This window comes from Oncorhynchus clarkii, chromosome 4, assembly GCF_045791955.1.
Source record: "Oncorhynchus clarkii lewisi isolate Uvic-CL-2024 chromosome 4, UVic_Ocla_1.0, whole genome shotgun sequence".
In the NCBI taxonomy this organism is placed as follows: Eukaryota; Metazoa; Chordata; class Actinopteri; order Salmoniformes; family Salmonidae; genus Oncorhynchus; species Oncorhynchus clarkii.
In genome coordinates this window covers 6,709,527-6,731,140 of record NC_092150.1, presented here as the reverse complement: position 1 = coordinate 6,731,140, position 21,614 = coordinate 6,709,527, and the positions used below count along the sequence as shown (strand labels likewise).

Genomic DNA, 21,614 nt, shown 5'->3' with positions numbered 1-21,614 from the left:
CCACTGAAGGGCACCATGACTACCATTGTTTACCGCCACGTTAGAGAGCAGAACTGGCCATGTAGCTCATAAGCAGCTCATGTGTAATCTCTGTGTTGAAAGTGTGTTGTACAACATGTTCCTGTTTCTCAACACATCAGCATTTCTCTAATCCTCTCCTTCCCTCGGACTCCCTGTTACTTTCCAGGAAGACATTGCCAAGAACTGGAGGTTGGGTAAATCGATGGGGTTGGTTTCCCAGACTTGCCTTTTAGTTCTAGACTAAACAACATGTTAAGTGGGGATTACAGGGAAACGGCTATCGTGTGAAAATGGTGTTTTACTGAGAAGGAATTCAAAATCCCTTTTTAAACTGTTGAATTCCAGGAAATGTTGATACATCTCTCAAATGGTCACATAATGCACACATACTGTTACCAGGCTGGTTAAATAAGAATAGTTAAAGAGATCCTGTATACCCCCCCCCCCCCCCCCCCCCCCCCCCCCCCCCCCAGGGCCAACGTCATGACACCCCTCCCTGGAAAATAAACCATCATAGATATATACATCCTGGGTTCCATCCCAAAACGATCTGAATACTTATGGAAATATGATTATATATATATATATTTATTTTTTAGAAATTAGCAATTAAAAAAAATCTAAACCTGTTTTTGCTTTGTCATAATGGGGTATTGTGATGTCATTATGGGGTATTGTGATGTCATTATGGGGTATTGTGATGTCATAATGGGGTATTGTGTGTAGATTGATGAGGGGGAAAAACAATTTAACCCATTTTAGAATAAGGCTGTAATGTAACAAAATGTGTAAAAAGGGAAGGAGTCTGAATACTTTCCGAATGCACTGTACATCATTAAAGGTAGCTAGCCCCCCCAGGTAGCCCCCCCTCCTCTCTGATTCCGAGGGGTTGGGTTAAATGTGGAAGACACATTTCAGTTGAATATGTTCAGGTTTACAACTGACTAGCTATCCTCATTTCCCTTCGTGGTTTCCACTCCATCCAAGGGTAGTTCTCAGTAATGAGGGTGTCAACAACGGCACATCCGATGATGTCAGACAGGACAGGGGCTTATAAGTGATCAAGAGAATTAGCTCGTGTGTTGATACTTAGGCTATTTATCCAGATATAAGTCATTCAGCGTACACCTGCCCTGTCAACACTTTACACACACACGGTGGACTGGCGAGACAACACTTTTCCAAAGGGGAGGTGAGTGAGTACTGCCTGTGAAAAATGCAAAAGAATGTGTGTGTGATCAATAATTTAAGATAACTGCCATCTATTACTATTGATTGCTGCCTTCACTGGCATCATAACATTCACCTGACAGAATTTGCTATTTCAATTAATTTCACCAAGGAATTGAGTACTACTCTAGCTTTGCCCTATGCTGTGTGTGTGTGAGTGCGCGTGCATCTTTGTGTGCGTGCGTGCCTGTGACTGTGTTGTTTTATTTAAATGTGTGTTTGTGTGTTGTATATTTAAATGTGTGTGTGTGTGTGTGTGTGTGTTGTTTTATTTAAATGTGTGTTTGTGTGTTGTATATTTAAATGTGTGTGTGTGTGTGTTTATTTAAATGTACGTGCGTGTGTGCCTTCATGTTGTTCCCTGAGTTTTCTATGTAAATGTATGGGTGTGTGGGTTTTCTTGTTCTGGGTATACAGACAGGATGACCACTCTAGAGGAGGTTCCCTTTAAGAGCCCTCTGGGGCCACTACAGGAGCTGGGGCCCCTGGGAGGAGAGATAGAGCTGGTTACGGCCCCAGAGTTCACCATACCAGACCACCTCCAAATACTACAAGACACTGAGGTTAGTTACATGGCTTTGGTAGGCTATGTGATATTGTTTTGTGATAATGCTGGCAGGTACCCTAGATATTGGGGCTTGGGGCTCCCCAATGGCGCAGCGGTCTAAGGCACTGCATCTCAGTGCTAGAGGCGTCATTAAAGACCCTGGTTTGATTTCAGGCTGTATCACAACCGGCCGAAATTGGGAATCCCATAAGGTGGCTCACAATTTGCCCAGTGTCGTTCGGGTTAGGGTTTTGCCGAGGTAGGCTGTCATTGTGAATAAGAATTTGTTCTTACCTGAGTTGCCTAGTTAAATAAATAAAAATAAATCAATAAAAAATATTATAGTTGGGCCAGCAACTGAAGCGCAGGGTTCGATTGCCGAGTCCATCAAAAACATATTTGGTGGGATTCTAGGTAGCCTATTTTAAAATTTCCTGCCATTGTACCTTTTGAGCAAGACACTTAAACTGACAACAATGGACCAAAAAAAAGTGTTCTTCTTCAGTATGAGTTCACCTTAGAGAACTGGGTGATGTCTGCGCTCCATGGAGGATGCTGCCGACCCTGGGATGCCCCGCCCCCATCCTGTCCTCCGTACTGGCTCATGTTTTCCAGTCCCCAGGAGAGGCGCTCGGCCAGCAGGTGTTTTTGTGTTCTTCGTTTATCTCTTTTATTGTCTAAAATAATTAAAAGTTTAATCACACGAATTTAGCCTGGGTCCCAGATTTGTTTGTGCTGTCTTAATTTCTATCGTTTTACTGTAAAGTGTGTTGTAGTTTTAAATGCACTGTAAATAAAGTTTTATTTTATTTAAGGTGGAACAGTGATCTGCGGGGCTCTGCTCTCCGACCAAGGAGCCACAGCCTAAGCTCTGTGGACACACGTCACCTTAACCACCACCCTCAACCCCACCCCCACCACCGCTGCCAGCATAGCCACCGAAAAATCAAGTTAATGGTCTCCGACTCGGAAGACGAAGCTGGCTACTCAGAAGACGACGAGGGCTCCTCCACTGAAGATAACGCCTCAGACTCAAAGACACACCGTGGAGCCTATCACGGTGGTGAACGGCCTCCGTCGCAAAGCTCTGCACCAAAACACCCATTATCCAGAGTCAAAGACCACCATGTCGGATCTTCAGGATCTTCCTCGGCTCATCACCACTCTAACCAGCCTTCCACTGGTGGTGAACGACCACGGTCGCAAAGCTCTGCACCAAAACACCCATTATCCAGAGTCAAAGACCACCATCTTGGATCTTCAGGCTCTTCCTCGGCTCATCACCACTCTAACCAGCCTTGCACTGGAGGTCGAGGCTACCAGGGTCGCAACAGGAGGGCCAACTCTTCCTCCGTCCTGGACTGCAGGAGGCAAGGGTCATTCACCGGGCTCAAACAGGAGCAGGGGCGTACCATCAGCCCACTTTGCCATGGTCAGGACAGCAGTCCCCAGTGCCATGGCGATCAGAGGCCCTGCAGGAAGGATTTCAGAAGCCAGCAGCAGGTGGCATCGTCCCCTGGCCTGGAAGAGTCTTTTGTGCGGGCCGGTAGCCCTCAGTGCCATGGTCAGGCCAGCAGTCCCCAGTGCCATGGTCAGGCTAGCAGTCCCCAGTGCCATGGCGATCAGAGGCACTATAGCAGAAAGAGGCAGCGTTCTTTGTGGTCAACGGGAAGGAAAAACTCTGTGACCCCACAGCAGCCACAACGACCCGCTTCAGCTGGCCCTGAAATCAAGAACAACAGGCAGACTGTAAGTATAGCCTATTCCCAGGTCTGTGTGGCTAGTGTTGTTGTTAGGTCAAAACATGACATCCCTCTGCTCTGTGATAGACTGGACAGACACAGACACCTTATACGGTTGTATTAGGGGATAGGATTCCATTCCAATTCCATTTCAATTACACCTTGGGCTACATTTGACATTTTGGCAGACGTTCTTATCCAGATGGTTATCAACATACATGTAACATATCACACTTATAGTAAGTACTTTTTCCCTCAATAAAATAGTTAACATCAGTCGGTGCTATTATGGAAAGACAAGTGTGAGTGTTTTTGTTTGTTTGTTGGTCAATTCAGGAAGTAAACTAAAACCCTACCCAGGCTACTTAACCTTACTCTAGCCTGTCACTCTTCTTCCTTTTAGACTCTGCGTCCGCGTAGCTCACACGGCATTGGCTGTGACTCATCTGCAGAGTTGCTGACGGCCCTAAGTCAGGAAGAGAGAGAGCTACTGGAGGCCATCACTGAGCAGGGCTACCCTCTACACACTGCCATCCTGGCTTTGCAGAAGACTGGCCACCGCAACCCACAACAGGTAGTTTTACTTACCCATGCTGTGACATGACAACAACCCTAGTGGTCTTGGAGGGAGGAGGGGGGGGTCAGTCTTGAGGTCAGAGAGTAATCAGATGGTTGAATTCCAGGGCTGACAGGAAAAATCTTGGCGGTGCCACCTACCTACCTACCTACCCACCCACCCACCCACCTACCTACCTATTGCCCTATTGCGGTCCTACCTACCTACCTACCCACCTACCTACCTATTGCCCTATTGCGGTCCTACCTACCTACCTACCTACCTATTGCCCTATTGCGGTCCTACCAACCTGCCTACCTACCTACTGCCCTATTGCGGTGCCACCTACCTACCTACCTACCTACCTACCCACCCACCTACCTACCCACCCACCCACCTACCTACCTACCTACCTACCTACCTACCTACCTACCTACCCACCCACCTACCTACCCACCCACCTACCCACCTACCTACCTACCTACCTACCTGCCTATCCACCCACCCACCCACCTACCCACCTACCTACCTACCTATTGCCCTATTGCGGTCCTACCTACCTACCTACCTACTGCCCTATTGCGGTGCCACCTACCTACCTACCTACCTACCTACCTACCTACCCACCCACCTACCTACCCACCCACCCACCCACCTACCTACCTACCTACCTACCTATTGCGGTGCCACCTACCCATCCACCTACCTACCTACCTACCTGCCTACCCACCTACCTACCCACACCTACCTACCTACCTACCTATTGCGGTGCCACCTACCCATCCACCTACCTGCCTACCCACCCACCTACCCATCCACACACCCACCTACCCATCCACCCACCTACCTACCTACCCACCTACCTACCTATTGCCCTATTGCGGTGCCACCCACCCATCTACCTACCCACTTACCCACCCACCTACCTACCCACCTACCTACCTATTGCCCTACTGTGGTGCTAACTACCTACCCACCCACCTACCTACCTACCTACCTACCTACCTACCTACCTATTGCCCTATTGCGGTGCTGCCTACCTAACTACCTGTTGCGGTGCCACCTACCTATTGCCCTATTGCGGTGCCACCTACCTATTGCCCTATTGCGGTGCTACCTACCTATTGCCCTATTGCGGTGCCACCTACCTATTGCCCTATTGCGGTGCCACCTGCCTATTGCCTTATTGCGGTGCCACCTGCCTATTGCCCTATTGCGGTGCCACCTACCTACCTACCTACCTATTGCCCTATTGCCCTACTGCGGTGCCACCTACCTACCTACCTACCTATTGCCCTATTGCCCTATTGCGGTGCCCCCTACCTATTGCCCTACTGCGGTGCCACCTACCTACCTACCTACCTATTGCCCTATTGCCCTATTGCGGTGCCACCTACCTATTGCCCTACTGCGGTGCCACCTACCTATTGCCCTATTGCGGTGCCACCTGCCTATTGCCCTATTGCGGTGCCACCTGCCTATTGCCCTACTGCGGTGCCACCTACCTACCTATTGCCCTATTGCGGTGCCACCTACCTACCTATTGCCCTATTGCGGTGCCACCTGCCTATTGCCCTATTGCGGCGCCACCTGCCTATTGCCCTACTGCGGTGCCACCTGCCTATTGCCCTATTGCGGTGCCACCTGCCTATTGCCATACTGCGGTGCCACCTACCTACCTATTGCCCTATTGCGGTGCCACCTACCTACCTATTGCCCTACTGCGGTGCCACCTACCTATTGCCCTATTGCGGTGCCACATACCTATTGCCCTATTGCGGTGCCACCTACCTATTGCCCTATTGCGGTGCCACCTACCTACCTACCTACCTATTGCCCTATTGCGGTGCCACCTACCTATTGCCCTATTGCGGTGCCACCTACCTACCTATTGCCCTATTGCGGTGCCACCTACCTATTGCCCTATTGCGGTGCCACCTACCTATTGCCCTATTGCGGTGCCACCTACCTATTGCCCTACTGCGGTGCCATCTACCTACCTATTGCCCTATTGCGGTGCCACCTGCCTATTGCCCTATTGCGGTGCCACCTGCCTATTGCCCTACTGCGGTGCCACCTACCTACCTATTGCCCTATTGCGGTGCCACCTACCTATTGCCCTATTGCGGTGCCACCTACCTATTGCCCTATTGCGGTGCCACCTACCTATTGCCCTATTGCGGTGCCACCTACCTATTGCCCTACTGCGGTGCCATCACCTACCTATTGCCCTATTGCGGTGCCACCTGCCTATTGCCCTATTGCGGTGCCACCTGCCTATTGCCCTACTGCGGTGCCACCTACCTACCTATTGCCCTATTGCGGTGCCACCTACCTATTGCCCTATTGCGGTGCCACCTACCTATTGCCCTATTGCGGTGCCACCTACCTATTGCCCTATTGCGGTGCCACCTACCTATTGCCCTATTGCGGTGCCACCTACCTACCTACCTATTGCCCTATTGCGGTGCCACCTGCCTACCTATTGCATTTAACCCAGAGATAGATTTAAGAAGACCACGTTTTTATATTGTACTTGTTCACCCCTTCTGTCATATTCACCTCTAAGGTCCTGTTTTCCTTCACAGATCCTGAGTTACCTGGTTGCCAGTGACCGTCTGTGTGCGCTGGGCTACGAAGAGGCTCAGGTGGAGGAGGCCATGGAGATGTTCCAGAACTGTGAGAGCAAGGTGAGCTTGTCAATACGTAGAGCAAGGTGAGCTTCTCAATATGTAGAGCAAGGTGAGCTTCTCAATACGTAGAGCAAGGTGAGCTTGTCAATACGTAGAGCAAGGTGAGCTTGTCAATACATAGAGCAAGGTGAGCTTGTCAATACGTAGAGCAAGGTGAGCTTGTCAATACGTAGAGCAAGGTGAGCTTGTCAATACGTAGAGCAAGGTGAGCTTGTCAATACATAGAGCAAGGTGAGCTTGTCAATACGTAGAGCAAGGTGAGCTTGTCAATACGTAGAGCAAGGTGAGCTTGTCAATACGTAGAGCAAGGTGAGCTTGTCAATACGTAGAGCAAGGTGAGCTTGTCAATACGTAGAGCAAGGTGAGCTTCTCAATACGTAGAGCAAGGTGAGCTTGTCAATACGTAGAGCAAGGTGAGCTTGTCAATACGTAGAGCAAGGTGAGCTTGTCAATACGTAGAGCAAGGTGAGCTTGTCAATACGTAGAGCAAGGTGAGCTTGTCAATACGTTGAGCAAGGTGAGCTTGTCAATACGTAGAGCAAGGTGAGCTTGTCAATACGTAGAGCAAGGTGAGCTTGTCAATACGTAGAGCAAGGTGAGCTTGTCAATACATAGAACAAGGTGAGCTTGTCAATACGTAGAGCAAGGTGAGCTTGTCAATACGTTGAGCAAGGTGAGCTTGTCAATACGTAGAGCAAGGTGAGCTTGTCAATACGTAGAGCAAGGTCAGCTTGTCAATACGTAGAGCAAGGTGAGCTTGTCAATACGTAGAGCAAGGTGAGCTTGTCAATACGTAGAGCAAGGTGAGCTTGTCAATACGTAGAGCAAGGTGAGCTTGTCAATACGTTGAGCAAGGTGAGCTTGTCAATACGTAGAGGAAGGTGAGCTTGTCAATACGTAGAGCAAGGTGAGCTTGTCAATACGTAGAGCAAGGTGAGCTTGTCAATACGTAGAGCAAGGTGAGCTTGTCAATACATAGAACAAGGTGAGCTTGTCAATACGTTGAGCAAGGTGAGCTTGTCAATACGTAGAGCAAGGTGAGCTTGTCAATACGTAGAGCAAGGTCAGCTTGTCAATACGTAGAGCAAGGTGAGCTTGTCAATACGTAGAGCAAGGTGAGCTTGTCAATACGTAGAGCAAGGTGAGCTTGTCAATACGTAGAGCAAGGTGAGCTTGTCAATACGTTGAGCAAGGTGAGCTTGTCAATACGTAGAGGAAGGTGAGCTTGTCAATACGTAGAGCAAGGTGAGCTTGTCAATACGTAGAGCAAGGTGAGCTTGTCAATACATAGAACAAGGTGAGCTTGTCAATACATATTCTAAAGGATTCTACACATTCTAAATGATTGAATTTGAATTCCATTTCTGTTGCTGCTAATATCAAAGCAACTGCAATTTTTTGCTGTCAAAGTATTGGGCCAGGTTTCCCTGACACAGACGAATGACTCTATTTATTATTATTTATTTATTATGTTTTTACCTTTATTTAACTAGGCAACTAGGCAGGTCATAGTCATAGTTGAAGTGTACCTATGATGATAATTACAGGCCTCTATCATCTTTTTAAGTGGGAGAACTTGCACAATTGGTGGCTGACTAAATACTTTTTTGCACCAATGTACATGTAGGTAGCGATATTAAAGTAACTTTTGCATGGATAATAACAGAGAGTAGCAGCAGCGTAAAGGGGGAGGGGGGGGCAATGCAAATAGTCTGGGTAGTCATTTGATTAGATGTTCAGGAGTCTTATGGCTTGTGGGTAGAAGCTGCTTAGAAGCCTCTTGGACCTGGACGTGGCACTCTGGTACAGCTTGCCGTGCGGTAGCAGAGAGAACAGTCTATGACTAGGGTGGCTGGAGTCTTTGACAATTTTTAGGGCCTTCCTCTGACACCGCCTGGTATAGAGGTCCAAGACAACAGGAAGCTTGGCCCCAGTAATGTACTGGGCCGTTCGCACTACCCTCTGTAGTGCCTTGGTGCAGTTGTAGAACCTTTTGAGGATCTGAGGACCCATGCCAAATCTTTTCAGTCTCCTGAGGAGGAATAGGTTTTGTTGTGCCCTCTTCACGACTGTCTTTGTGTGCTTGGACTATGTTAGTTTGTTGGTGATGTGGACACCAAGGAACTTGAAGCTCTCAACCTGCTCCACTACAGTCCTGTCGATAAAAATGGGGATGTGCTCTGTCCTCCTTTTCCTGTAGTCCACAATCATCTCCTTAGTCTTGATCACGTTGAGGGAGAGGTTGTTGTCCTGGCACCACATGGCCAGGTCTCTGACCTCCTCATTTAATGCTGTCTCGTCGTTGTTGGTGATCAGGCCTACCACTATTGTGTCATCGGCAAACTTAATGATAGTGTTGGAGTCTAGCCATACCTGGCCGTGCATTCATGAGTGAACAGGGAGGACAGGAGGGGACTGAGCATGCCCCCCAGAGGGGACCCCATGTTGAGGATCAGCGTGGCAGATGTTTTGTTACCTACCCTTACCACCTGGGGGCGGCCTGTCAGGAAGTCCAGGATCCAGTTGCAGAGGGAGGTGTTTCATCCCAGGGTCCTTAGCTTAGTTATAAGCTTTGAGGGCACTAGGGTGTTGAACGCTAAGCTGTAGTCAATGAATAGCATTTCTCACATAGGTGTTCCTTTTGTCCATGTGTGAAAGGGCAGTGTGGAGTGCAATATAGATTGCATCATCTGTGGATCTGTTGGAGCGGTATGCAAATTGGAGTGGGTCTAGGGTTTATGGGATAATGGTGTTGATGTTAGCCACGACCAGCCTTTCTAAGCACTTCATGGCTACAGATGTGAGTGATACGGGTTGGTAGTCATTTAGGCAGGTTACCTTAGTGTTCTTGGGCACAGGGACTATGGTGGTCTGCTTGAAACATGTTGGTAGCCAGTGTAGTGAGTCAAAACTTTTGGTTCTTGTCAAGATTCTAGCCGCCGTATTTAGCACCAACTGAAGTTTATTTAGTGCTTTATCCAGGTAGCCCAGAGAGTATAGCATTGTAGTAGTCTAATCTAAAAGTGATAATAGCATTGATTAGCTTTTCTGCATCAAAATGTTTCAGGTTTTTGCAATGTTACGAAGATGGAAAAAAACTGCCCTTGAAATATTATTGATATGTTCGTTAAAATATAGATCAGGGTCCAGAGTAACGCTGAGGTCCTTCAAAGTTTTATTTGAAACGACTGCATAACCATCAAGATTAATTGTCAGATCAAACAGCAGATCTCTTTGTTTCTTGGAACCTAGAACTAACATCTCTGTTTTGTCTCGAGTTTAAAAGTAAAACATTTGCCACCATCCACTTCCTTATGTCTGAAACACAGGCTTCCAGGGCAGGCAATTTTGGGGCTTCACCATGTTTCATCGAAACGCACAGATGTGTGTCGTCCGAATAGCTGTAAAAGTTGTCATTGTGTTTCCGAATGACATCACAAAGAGGTAGAATGTATAGTGAAGACAATAGTGTTCCTAAAACGGAACTTTGTCAGAAGACAAACCATTCACAGAGACAAACTGATATCTTTCCGACAGATAAGATCTAAACCGGGCCAGAACTTGTCCGTGTAGACCAATTTGGGTTTCCAATCTCTCCAAAAGAATGTGGTGATCAATGGTATCAAAAGCAGCACTAAGGTCTAGGAGCACGAGGACAGATCCAGATCCTTGGTCTGATGCCATTAAAAGGTAATTTACCACCTTCACGAGTGTGGTCTCAGTACTATGATGAGGTCTAAAACCAGACTGGAGAGTTTCGTATACATTAGTTGTCTTCAGGAAGGCAGTGAGTTGCTGTGCAACAGATTTTTCAAAAAATGTTGAGAGGAATGGGAGATTCGATATAGGCCAATAGTTTGAAAAAAGATCTGGGTCAAGGTTTGGCTTTTTGAGGAGAGGCTTTTATTACTTCCACTTTTAGTGAGTTTGGTACACATCCAGAGGATAGGGAGCCATTTATTATGTTCAACATATGAGGGCCAAGCACAGGAAGCAGCTCTTTCAGTAGTTTAGTTGGAATAGGGTCCAGTAGGCAGCTGGAAGGTTTAAAGGCCATGATTATTTTTGTGAATGTGTCGAGAGATACAGGATTAAAAAACGTCTCCATTGCAGACTCAGAACAACTGAGTTTTTGAGAAATATTTCAATTCAAAGAGGAGTCCATAATTTGCATTCTAATGATGATGCTCTTTCTGTCGAAGAAGTTCATGAATATATCACTGCTGAATTGAAAGATATTCTCTCTTGGGGAATGCTGCTTTTTAGTTAGCTTTGAGACAGTATCAAAAAATACATGTTGGATTGTTTTTATCCTCCATCAGGTTGGAAAAGTAGGCTGATCGAGCAGCAGTGAGGGCTCTTCGATATTGCACGGAACTGTCTTTCCAAGCTAGTCAGAAGACTTCCATTTTGGTGGAGCGCAATTTCCAGTCCAAGTTTTTGGAAGCTTGCTTCAGTGCTCGGGTATTTTCTGTATAGGATTTCTGTATTTCTTTTGACAAATGTTTTTTTGTTTTTAGAAGTGCGACTGCATCTAGGGTATTATGCAAGGTTGAATTTAGATACTCTGTTAGGTGATTAACAGATTGTTGTACTCCGATGTCCTTGGGTAGGTGGTGGAAGTCTGGAACGGCATCTCGGGAATCTTAGTGTTGTCTGAGAATTTATAGCTCAGCTTTTGATAATCCCTGGTTGGGGTCTGAGCAGATTATTTGTTGCTGCGATTGCAAACATAAGAAGATGGTTTTCCAGGATTATGAGGAAAAACATTTACATCGACAATATTTCATCCACCTCTCAAAACTAGATCCAGCGTTATGACTGTGTTAATGCGTAGGTCCGGAGACATGTTGGACAAAACCCACTGAGTCAGTGGTGACGCCGAAAGCCATTTGGAGTGGGTCTGTGGAATTTTCCATGTGAAAATTGAAGTCACCAAAAATGTTAATATTATCTCATATTTACTACTAGATCCAATCGGAATTCAAAGTGATTGATTATGCTAAATAGATTTCATGACTAGAAGCTTAAAATATTAAAGTCTTTTTTTTGTCAATTGAAATTTTCTTTCAGAAATATTAGCTACACCTCCGACTGTGGGATTGCATAGGAGATATGATCACTAGTGTAACCAGGAGGAGAGGCCTCATTAAACACAGTAAATTCATCAGGCTTAAGCCATGTTTCAGTCAGGCCAATCACATCAAGGTTATGGTCAGTGATTATGACTGACTATAACTACCTTGGCAGTGAGTGATCTAACGTTAAGTAGAAGTCAGGGATCAAACATTCATTTGTCCTATTTTGAAATGTGAGTTATTATCACAATCTCTTTCAATAATGACAGGAAATGGAGGAGGTCTTTATTCCAGTGAGATTTCTAAGGTGAACACCGCCATGTTCGCCATGGTCGCAATTGTAAATGAGAACTTGTTCTCAACTTGCCTACCTGGTTAAATAAAGGTGAAATAAAAATTTAAAATAAAAAAAAATAAAAAATGTTAAGTTAATGGGGATAGCTGAGCTGACTACACTGACTGTGCTAGTGGTAGACTCCACTAAGCTGACAGGCTGGCTAACAGCCTGCTGCCTGGCCTGCACCCTACCTCATTGTGGAACTATAGGAGTTAGAGTCCTGTCTATGTTAATAAATAAGATGAGAACGCCTCTCGAGCTTGGATGGAGTTCGTCAGTCCTAAGCAGGCCAGACTTGGTCCTGTTTGTGGGGGAATCCCAGAAAGAGGGCCAGTAAATCTACACATTCTATCTTTTGGGAGGATCAGAAAAAACGTTTTCACCCAGCGATGGAGTTGTGCAAGTCTGCTGTAGAGCTCATCACTCCCCCTAACTGGGAGGGGGCCAGAGACTCTGCTGTAGAGCTCATCACTCCCCCTAAATGGGAGGGGGCCAGAGACTCTGCTGTAGAGCTCATCACTCCCCCTAAATGGGAGGGGGCCAGAGACTCTGCTGTAGAGCTCATCACTCCCCCTAAATGGGAGGGGGCCAGAGACTCTGCTGTAGAGCTCATCACTCCCCCTAAATGGGAGGGGGCCAGAGACTCTGCTGTAGAGCTTATCACTCCCCCTAAATGGGAGGGGGCCAGAGACTCTGCTGTAGAGCTCATCACTCCCCCTAAATGGGAGGGGGCCAGAGACTCTGCTGTAGAGCTCATCACTCCCCCTAAATGGGAGGGGGCCAGAGACTCTGCTGTAGAGCTCATCACTCCCCCTAAATGGGAGGGGGCCAGAGACTCTGCTGTAGAGCTTATCACTCCCCCTAAATGGGAGGGGGCCAGAGACTCTGCTGTAGAGCTCATCACTCCCCCTAAATGGGAGGGGGCCAGAGACTCTGCTGTAGAGCTCATCACTCCCCCTAAATGGGAGGGGGCCAGAGACTCTGCTGTAGAGCTCATCACTCCCCCTAAATGGGAGGGGGCCAGAGACAATGACTTGATGCCAACACATCTTTCTAGCTAAGTTACACTCTGAAGTTATGTGGCGCTTGGTGACCTCTGACTGTTTCATCCAAACAGCGTTGGCGTTGACGCGGATAACAATATCCCTGTACCATCAACACCGCCAGTTTTAGCCTCAGCCAACACCATCTTCATCTGGTAAACAATGTATGATATTTTTGTATTCTCATATTGCGGGCAATGGAGTTGTCAATGACTAGTGTTTTCAATTAGTCAGAGCTAGTGGTGGGAGGCTTCGGAGGCTCAGACCCCGTAGCCGGTGGAGTAGAGACCTCAGAGAGCTAGGGAGAAGGTATAATGTGACTTAGCTTATTTTGGGGGAGGAGGTCCTGCCAGGGTTGCCAGGTCTAGCTAAAATTTCTCACCTAATGACCGCTCAAACCCCGCCCAAAAGGCTTGAAAAGTAGCCCCATTTTTTTTTTCACAGCAAGAGAGTTGCCAAATTTAGACGACAAAGCCTTTTTCCATAACATTATTGAGCCAATTATAGAAGGAATATCGTAGTAACTCGTAACGGCGTTAGAAGCAAAATGAGGTTATCCTCAAAATAATAATTATTGCGAGTTATGACATGAGAAAAGATCATTTGCCCTTATTAAACTCGCCAGATCATTTTCCATCAATGGAGGGCGATTTAACTCACTTGACTGCTATGATTAAGCAATAAGGCACACAGGGGTATGGTATATGGCCAATATACCACAGGCTTTGTAAATACATTTGATTGATTGATCCAGGCACTTTGCTAAGGGCTGTTCTTATGCATGACACAACACGGAGTGCCTGGATACAGCCGTTAGCCGTGGTATATTGGCCATGTACTACAACCCCCCGGGGTGCCTTATCGCCATTATAAACTGGTTACCAATGTAATTAGAACAGTAAGAAGTAATTTTTTGTCATACCCCTGGTATATGGTCTCTTATACCACGGCCTTCAACCAATCAGCATTCAGGGCTCGAACCAGGTTTATAATTGTAAATAAATCCCCTTCGCGCATGTGCATAACTATATATATATATATAGAAATCTGGTTCGAGCCCTGAATGCTGATTGCTATATATATATATATAAACCTGGTTCGAGCTCTGAATGCTGATTGCTATATATATATATATATATATATAAACCTGGTTCGAGCCCTGAATGCTGATTGCTATATATGTATATATATAAACCTGGTTCGAGCCCTGAATGCTGATTGGTATATATATATATATATATAAATATATATATAAACCTGGTTCGAGCCCTGAATGCTGATTGCTATATGTATATATATATAAACCTGGTTCGAGCCCTGAATGCTGATTGGTATATATGTATATATATATATATATATATATCCAACAGAGTTTGAGTGATAAAAGTTGGACAGAGAAATTCAAAATCTCTGAAATGTTTTGCTATTTTCTGGCAATTGTGTTGTTATTATGTTTCAGATGTTAAGATTGTAAACCGTTATAAAAGGCCCATTTGCAAGATGGACTTCTTATTTCAATAGGCTACAGATAAAAAAATCTGGGTTTATGATTGTAATTCAATTTTGCCATGGCTTGCTTAGATAAAGGCAGGGAACCTATAGCCCCTGATAGGCCTCTACATCTAATTGCAGATAGCCTGCAGTGGCCTAGACAAGATTTAGGCTAGATGTGAACTGAAAAGATTTAGGCTAGATGTGAACTGAAAAGATTTAGGCTAGATGTGAACTGAAAAGATTTAGGCTAGATGTGAACTGAAAAGATTTAGGCTAGATGTGAACTGAAAAGATTTAGGCTAGATGTGAACTGAAAAGATTTAGGCTAGATGTGAACTGAAAAGATGTAGGCTAGATGTGAACTGAAAAGATTTAGGCTAGATGTGAACTGAAAAGATTTAGGCTAGATGTGAACTGAAAAGATTTAGCAGCTTGCTTAGTTCAAATGAACATACTCATTTATTCAACATGAATAGCGATTGAAGTGCTTGTGTTTCCCAATAGCCTGCTGGAATAGGCTACTGAGGATGGGGTCATAATTTCAATCACTGAATAAAATATTAATTATATGTATTTGAACTGAATATGCTTGTCAACAACAGCCAGTGTTTAAAAAATAAATAAATCATCGTTTTTACCTGTAGCCTAATCTGACTACTGTTACCTTCGATCTAATGCGTTCTAACAACTGATCGGCAAATGTGATTAAGATTGGATAACTTCCCATGTAATTAACTAAACATGCCATTAATTATTGCATAATAACACTAGGCTACAACAACAAACTGAAGTTATAGGCTATTTATTCAAGTGTTTTGCCAACTCAAGGTAGGCTACACAAATTGATTTGCAATAAATTAATAAGCTACTTGATGGCCAACGGAGGCAAATGTGTCATTCTCCACATTTAATGTCAGTTTCATTCAGCACTTTTCCCCATAAAAAGAACCACGCGTGGGAGTTCCATAACTTCTATTTAAAAAATTCCACTCGGAAAGCCCCCAAAACCCAAGAACGGAGCATGCATAAAACACTTCGCCATAAAACACAATACCGTTTTCTTTAAGCAAAGTCAACATTAGAATCCACCTCAGAGGGAATTTATGTAATGCGCCCAGTCGTTTTCCAGCGCTCTGTCTCCATTATTTCTTGATGCACATCAGTTCTAGCGTATTAATATGTTTTATGGAAAAGGGGTTGGAAATAGGAGTCTCCATAATGACAATCTAAATAGCCTAATTACCTACAACTGGTAAACAGTTGTCACGACGTGCTTCTCTCTCTCCTCTCGCTCAAATGACTCAGCCAAAAGCTGTAGTGCTCTCTCAACACACACACACACACACACACACATTCACCCCTCTATCTCCCCAACACTCACGCACTCTGCAACAGCCTGCCTCGCCGCCTGACAGTCAGCAGCAGGTGACAGTGAGTTATATATATTTTTAAAGAGAAATGACATGGCGGCCGCGGTGCAACTTAGAAATAACCCCAAAACCCGCAACCCTCGACCAATACATTTTCACCAGCGACTTCGTTTTCTAAATAGCCCAAATTCCAGGAAAACCACACTGGGTCCTGCAAAAGTCTAGATAATGTGTTCGGGGTGAAACAGTTTAATAATTAATCAAAGTGGCGTGTGAGGACAAAACTAAGACCTTGGTCAACTTGTTAAATACAGAGATTAATTAAATAGTTAAGAGTAAAAAGCATAGCGAATGTTTCGGCGGGATCGGAATTGTCAAATCCATACCGAAAGCAGACATTGGCTGCCATGAGTCGCATTAACAGAAATCCCATGCAGCCTTGTTTACACGTTTGAACACTGGAATGTGAGATGTGATCCATGACTCGATTATGATGATATAAATCCTCATGATTTAATTTCATGATTTTTCAATTTGAGAATATTTATATAGTCAACACTGGGGCGGGGCGGGTGTGGCTTCGCGACAATGACATAATAGCAGCTGCTCACCGATTTGATAGTTCCGCATCCTACGTCACAACATTCATTATGCAGGTGTCTGCTATCGCTTGATCCGATTAAATCTAGAAGCCTAAACCTGGTCTCGGACAAAAAGCACTTTCAATATAAAAGGCTACTCTCCTCGATGTTATCTTCACAAATAATCCTGATAGGTATCAGTCTGGTGTTTTCAGTAATGATTTTAGTGATCACTGTTTTACAGCCTGTGTTCTAACGGCTGCTCAGTGAAACGACCTGTCCTGATTTGTCATAGACACTTGCTAAACAACTTTAATGAGCAAGCCTTCCTTCATGAACTGGCCTCTGTAAAATGGTATAGAATCAGCTTGATCCCCTCTGTCGAAGACCCTTGGACCTTATTTTTTTATATTTTCAGTGGTATTGTTACCAAACACACCCCCATGAAGAAAATGAGAGTTAAAAACAGGTTCAGCCCCTGGTTTGACCGTGACCTGGCAGAGTTACTCCACCTCAAGAATTACATTTGGCGAAAGGCTCTCACGCATACTAAGGTTGACTGGCTCTCGTTCAGGCAAATGAGAAATAAGTGCACTCAGGCTATCCGGAAGGCCAACGTTAGTTACTTTAAGGAGCAGTTCTTTCTCTGTGGGTCTAACCCCAAGAAGTTCTGGAAAACAGTTAAAAACCTGGAGTATAAATCCTCCTCCTCACAGCTGCCTGTGTCCCTTAATGTTGATGATGTGGTTGTTACTGACAAGAAGCACATGGCTGAACTCTTTAATCACCACATTAAGTCAGTATTCCTATTTGACTTAGCCATGCCTCCTTGCCCGTCCAACATTTCCTCATCTCCCACCCCTTCTAATGTGGCTATCCCCCGATGCTTCTCCCTCTTTTCCCTCTGCCCCACTACAAAGTTTCTCCCTGTAGGCGGTCACTGAGACCGAGGGGCTAAAGAAGCTCCTCAAACTTGACCCCAAAAAACATCTTCTTTAAGGTTGCTGCCCCTATCGTTGACAGGTGCTGGTGTAGTACTAGTAGCAGTGATACCAGTAGAGCTGTTATGTGTCTCTATGGACGCGGGCCTTACTTTTTTTTTTTTTTTTTAACCTTTTATAAATTTTCGAGTACACGGAATGAGCAGTAGCTATGTTTGGCTACACACGGACCATTAGTGAAATTCCCGCGAGAGAGTAACGGTTAATGTGATTAGATGTTAATTATTTGACAATACTAGTTGGTTTTAATTTTATTTTTGGCAGTGAAACGAGGCTACTCAGGCGAGGGGGAAAAAAACTCACCCAAACGTATAGCCCTGACTGTATGGATTGTTTGAAAATGTAAAAAAATAAATATATATATATTATTTTTTACACTTAAAAATAAATGTGAATAATTTTTATTTGGTGTACCCCCGACGACATTGTGAAACCCCAGTTTGAGAATACCTGCTCTATCGTAATCGCTCCTCTTTCACGCCAGCTGCCAAACTAACCCTGATTCAGATGACCATCCTACCCATGCTAGATTACAGAGACATAATTTATAGATCGGCAGGTAAGGGTGCTCTCGAGTGGCTAGATGTTCTTTACAATTCGGCCATCAGATTTGCCACCAATGCTTCTTATAGGACACATCACTGCACTCTATACTCCTCTGTAAACTGGTCGTCTCTGCATACCCGTCGCAAGACCCACTGGTTGATGCTTATCTATAAAAAACCCTTAGGCCTCACTCTCCCCTATCTGAGATATCTACTGCAGATCTCATCCTCCACATACAACACCCGTTCTGCCAGTCACATTCTGTTAAAGGTCCCCAAAGCACACACGTCCCTGGCTCGCTCCTCCAAACACTCAAACTGGACAGTTTTATCTCCATCTCTTCATTTAAAGACTCAATCATGGACACTCTTACTGACAGTTGTGGCTGCTTTGCGTGAAGTATTGTCTCCTCTACCTTCTTGCCCTTTGTTCTGTTGACTGTGCCCAATAATGTTTGTACCATGTAGTGTGTTTGGTCCTATATTTATTTATTTTTAATCCCAGCCCCCGAAGGAGGCCCTTTGCCTTTTGGTAGACCGTCATTGTGAATAAGAATTTGTTCTTAATAATTGACTTGCCTAGTTAAAGGTTAAATAATCATTTTTCCATTGAGGATCTTTATTGCAAGACTAGGCATAAACTGGGTAGGGGAAACCAGCCCATAAATGCAAAATCTTGCAAACGTTAATTACATTTTGTTTAATGCCACTCCATAATGAATTCTTATTCCAGGCTGGTGAGTTCCTGCAGCTCCTGGCTCAGTTCAATGAGATGGGCTTCCAGCAGAGTGCCATCAAAGAGGTTCTACTGGTCCACGAGAACCACAGGGAGAGGGCCCTGGAGGATCTAATGACACAGCACAACTAATGGCTGTTATACAAGAGGTTCTACTGGTCCACGAGAACCACAGGGAGAAGGCCCTGGAGGATCTCATGGCTGATATGAGAGGTTCTACTGGTCCCAGAGAACCACAGGGAGAGGGCCCTGGGGGATCTCATGACACAGCACAACTAATGGCTGTTATACAAGAGGTTCTACTGGTCCACGAGAACCACAGGGAGAGGGCCCTGGAGGATCTCATGGCTGATATACGAGAGGTTCTACTGGTCCACGAGAACCACACGGAGAGGGCCCTGGGGGATCTCATGACACAGCACAACTAATGGCTGATATACAAGAGGTTCTACTGGTCCACGAGAACCACAGGGAGAGGGTCCTGGGGGATCTCATGACACAGCACAACTAATGGCTGTTATACAAGAGGTTCTACTGGTCCACGAGAACCACAGGGAGAAGGCCCTGGAGGATCTCATGACACAACGGAGGGCTCTATTTATTCTGTAATCGCAGAAATTCAAATTGAGGGCAATGTTCCCACATTCACGGTAAACGCTGCAGATTGTCGGCTTAATCGGAAAATACCGTGAAATAATGCTTCAGTGATACAGATTAAATAGAGCCCATTATACCGCTGATAAATGTGCAGCAATATAGTAACCTTTTAAATGGGTCATGTTCACTAGGGCACACTGTAGCATAACATTTTGAAACACAAAACAAAAGTGTGTGGCAGTCCTTTTATGAACACAGCCATGGGGTTTTACTCCATCAGAATATGGATATGATGGATTATTGATTTGTGAGTAAACATTTATTTTCATGCCGACTGCCTTGACTTTTTTTCACAATACTGTAAAAACATTAAGACAACAGAAATGGATGCTCATTTGGAAATATTTAATTACGGTTTGCAAATCATCAACAGTCAAGGAGTATGCCTTTGCGATGTCACAGTGGTACCCCCCCCCCAAAATGGAAAAGGTGACTGAAAATGTAGTGTAAAGCCAATGTTTATATGGCAGAATGATCATCATTTGCTACAAGCCCCCCATAAGAAGTACAAAAATGTACTCTACTACCAACATGGATGATTAAAAAAATAATAAATTGGGAGTGCTATATAGAGGATGTTAAAAGTTGAATGAAAACTGTTTTTCCAGGTCTAGCAAGTCCTCCCAATGTTTCATTCAGCTCAGAGATCAGAGAAGAATGAATATAATACAAATCTTCGGACAAATGAGTCGAGTTCAGTACATTCAGTAGGTGTTGACATCTCCATGTAGAAATGGGACACAGACAATATAAACTGGGAAGACCTGAGGCCAGAAAGTATAGTTCAGAGCCCTCAGAGAGATGGAGGAGTCGGGATCACGGTAGTCGTTCAGAGATGGAGGATTCAGGATCACGGTAGTCGTTCAGAGATGGAGGATTCAGGATCACGGTAGTCGTTCAGAGCCCTCAGAGAGATGGAGGATTCAGGATCACGGTAGTCGTTCAGAGAGATGGAGGATCACGGTAGTAGTTCAGAGCCCTCAGAGAGATGGAGGATTCAGGATCACGGTAGTAGTTCAGAGCCCTCAGAGAGATGGAGGATCACGGTAGTAGTTCAGAGATGGAGGATTCAGGATCACGGTAGTAGTTCAGAGCCCTCAGAGAGATGGAGGATCACGGTAGTAGTTCAGTGCCCTCAGAGAGATGGAGGATCACGGTAGTAGTTCAGAGCCCTCAGAGAGATGGAGGATCACGGTAGTAGTTCAGAGATGGAGGATTCAGGATCACGGTAGTAGTTCAGAGATGGAGGATTCAGGATCACGGTAGTAGTTCAGAGCCCTCAGAGAGATGGAGGATCACGGTAGTAGTTCAGAGATGGAGGATTCAGGATCACGGTAGTAGTTCAGAGATGGAGGATTCGGGATCACGGTAGTAGTTCAGAGATGGAGGATTCAGGATCACGGTAGTAGTTCAGAGATGGAGGATTCAGGATCACAGCAGTAGTTCAGAGCCCTCAGAGAGATGGAGGATCACGGTAGTAGTTCAGAGCCCTCAGAGAGATGGAGGATTCAGGATCACGGTAGTAGTTCAGTGCCCTCAGAGAGATGGAGGATCACGGTAGTAGTTCAGAGCCCTCAGTGAGATGGAGGATTCAGGATCACGGTAGTCGTTCAGAGCCCTCAGTGAGATGGAGGATTCAGGATCACGGTAGTAGTTCAGAGCCCTCAGAGAGATGTGGGATTCAGGATCACAGCAGTAGTTCAGAGCCCTCAGAGAGATGGAGGATCACGGTAGTAGTTCAGAGCCCTCAGAGAGATGGAGGATTCAGGATCACGGTAGTAGTTCAGAGATGGAGGATTCAGGATCACAGCAGTAGTTCAGAGCCCTCAGAGAGATGGAGGATCACGGTAGTAGTTCAGAGCCCTCAGAGAGATGGAGGATTCAGGATCACGGTAGTAGTTCAGAGATGGAGGATTCAGGATCACAGCAGTAGTTCAGAGCCCTCAGAGAGATGGAGGATCACGGTAGTAGTTCAGAGATGGA

At 45.3% G+C, this 21,614-nt stretch overlaps 1 protein-coding gene across 1 annotated transcript; it reads left to right on the top strand.

Moving 5' to 3' along the window:
• Nucleotides 1-1,164: 1,164 nt before the first annotated feature.
• On the top strand, nucleotides 1,165-19,191 carry LOC139407476 (uncharacterized). Its single transcript, XM_071151272.1, has 7 exons — nucleotides 1,165-1,213; nucleotides 1,669-1,814; nucleotides 2,304-2,440; nucleotides 2,614-3,547; nucleotides 3,944-4,114; nucleotides 6,685-6,786; nucleotides 18,972-19,191. Exons 2-7 carry the CDS (start codon nucleotides 1,674-1,676, stop codon nucleotides 19,104-19,106), a joined length of 1,620 nt encoding a protein of 539 aa, XP_071007373.1. The 5' UTR covers nucleotides 1,165-1,213; nucleotides 1,669-1,673; the 3' UTR covers nucleotides 19,107-19,191.
• Nucleotides 19,192-21,614: the final 2,423 nt, after the last annotated feature.

Excerpts from the sequence above, each read along its gene's own strand:
- LOC139407476 (XM_071151272.1), top strand. The coding sequence starts at position 1,674 with ATGACCACTCTAGAGGAGGTTCCCTTTAAGAGCCCTCTGGGGCCACTA. Across the intron at positions 2,441-2,613 it reads GAGAGGCGCTCGGCCAGCAG|GTGGAACAGTGATCTGCGGG; the intron begins GTGTTTTTGTGT and ends ATTTTATTTAAG. Across the intron at positions 6,787-18,971 it reads TCCAGAACTGTGAGAGCAAG|GCTGGTGAGTTCCTGCAGCT; the intron begins GTGAGCTTGTCA and ends TTCTTATTCCAG.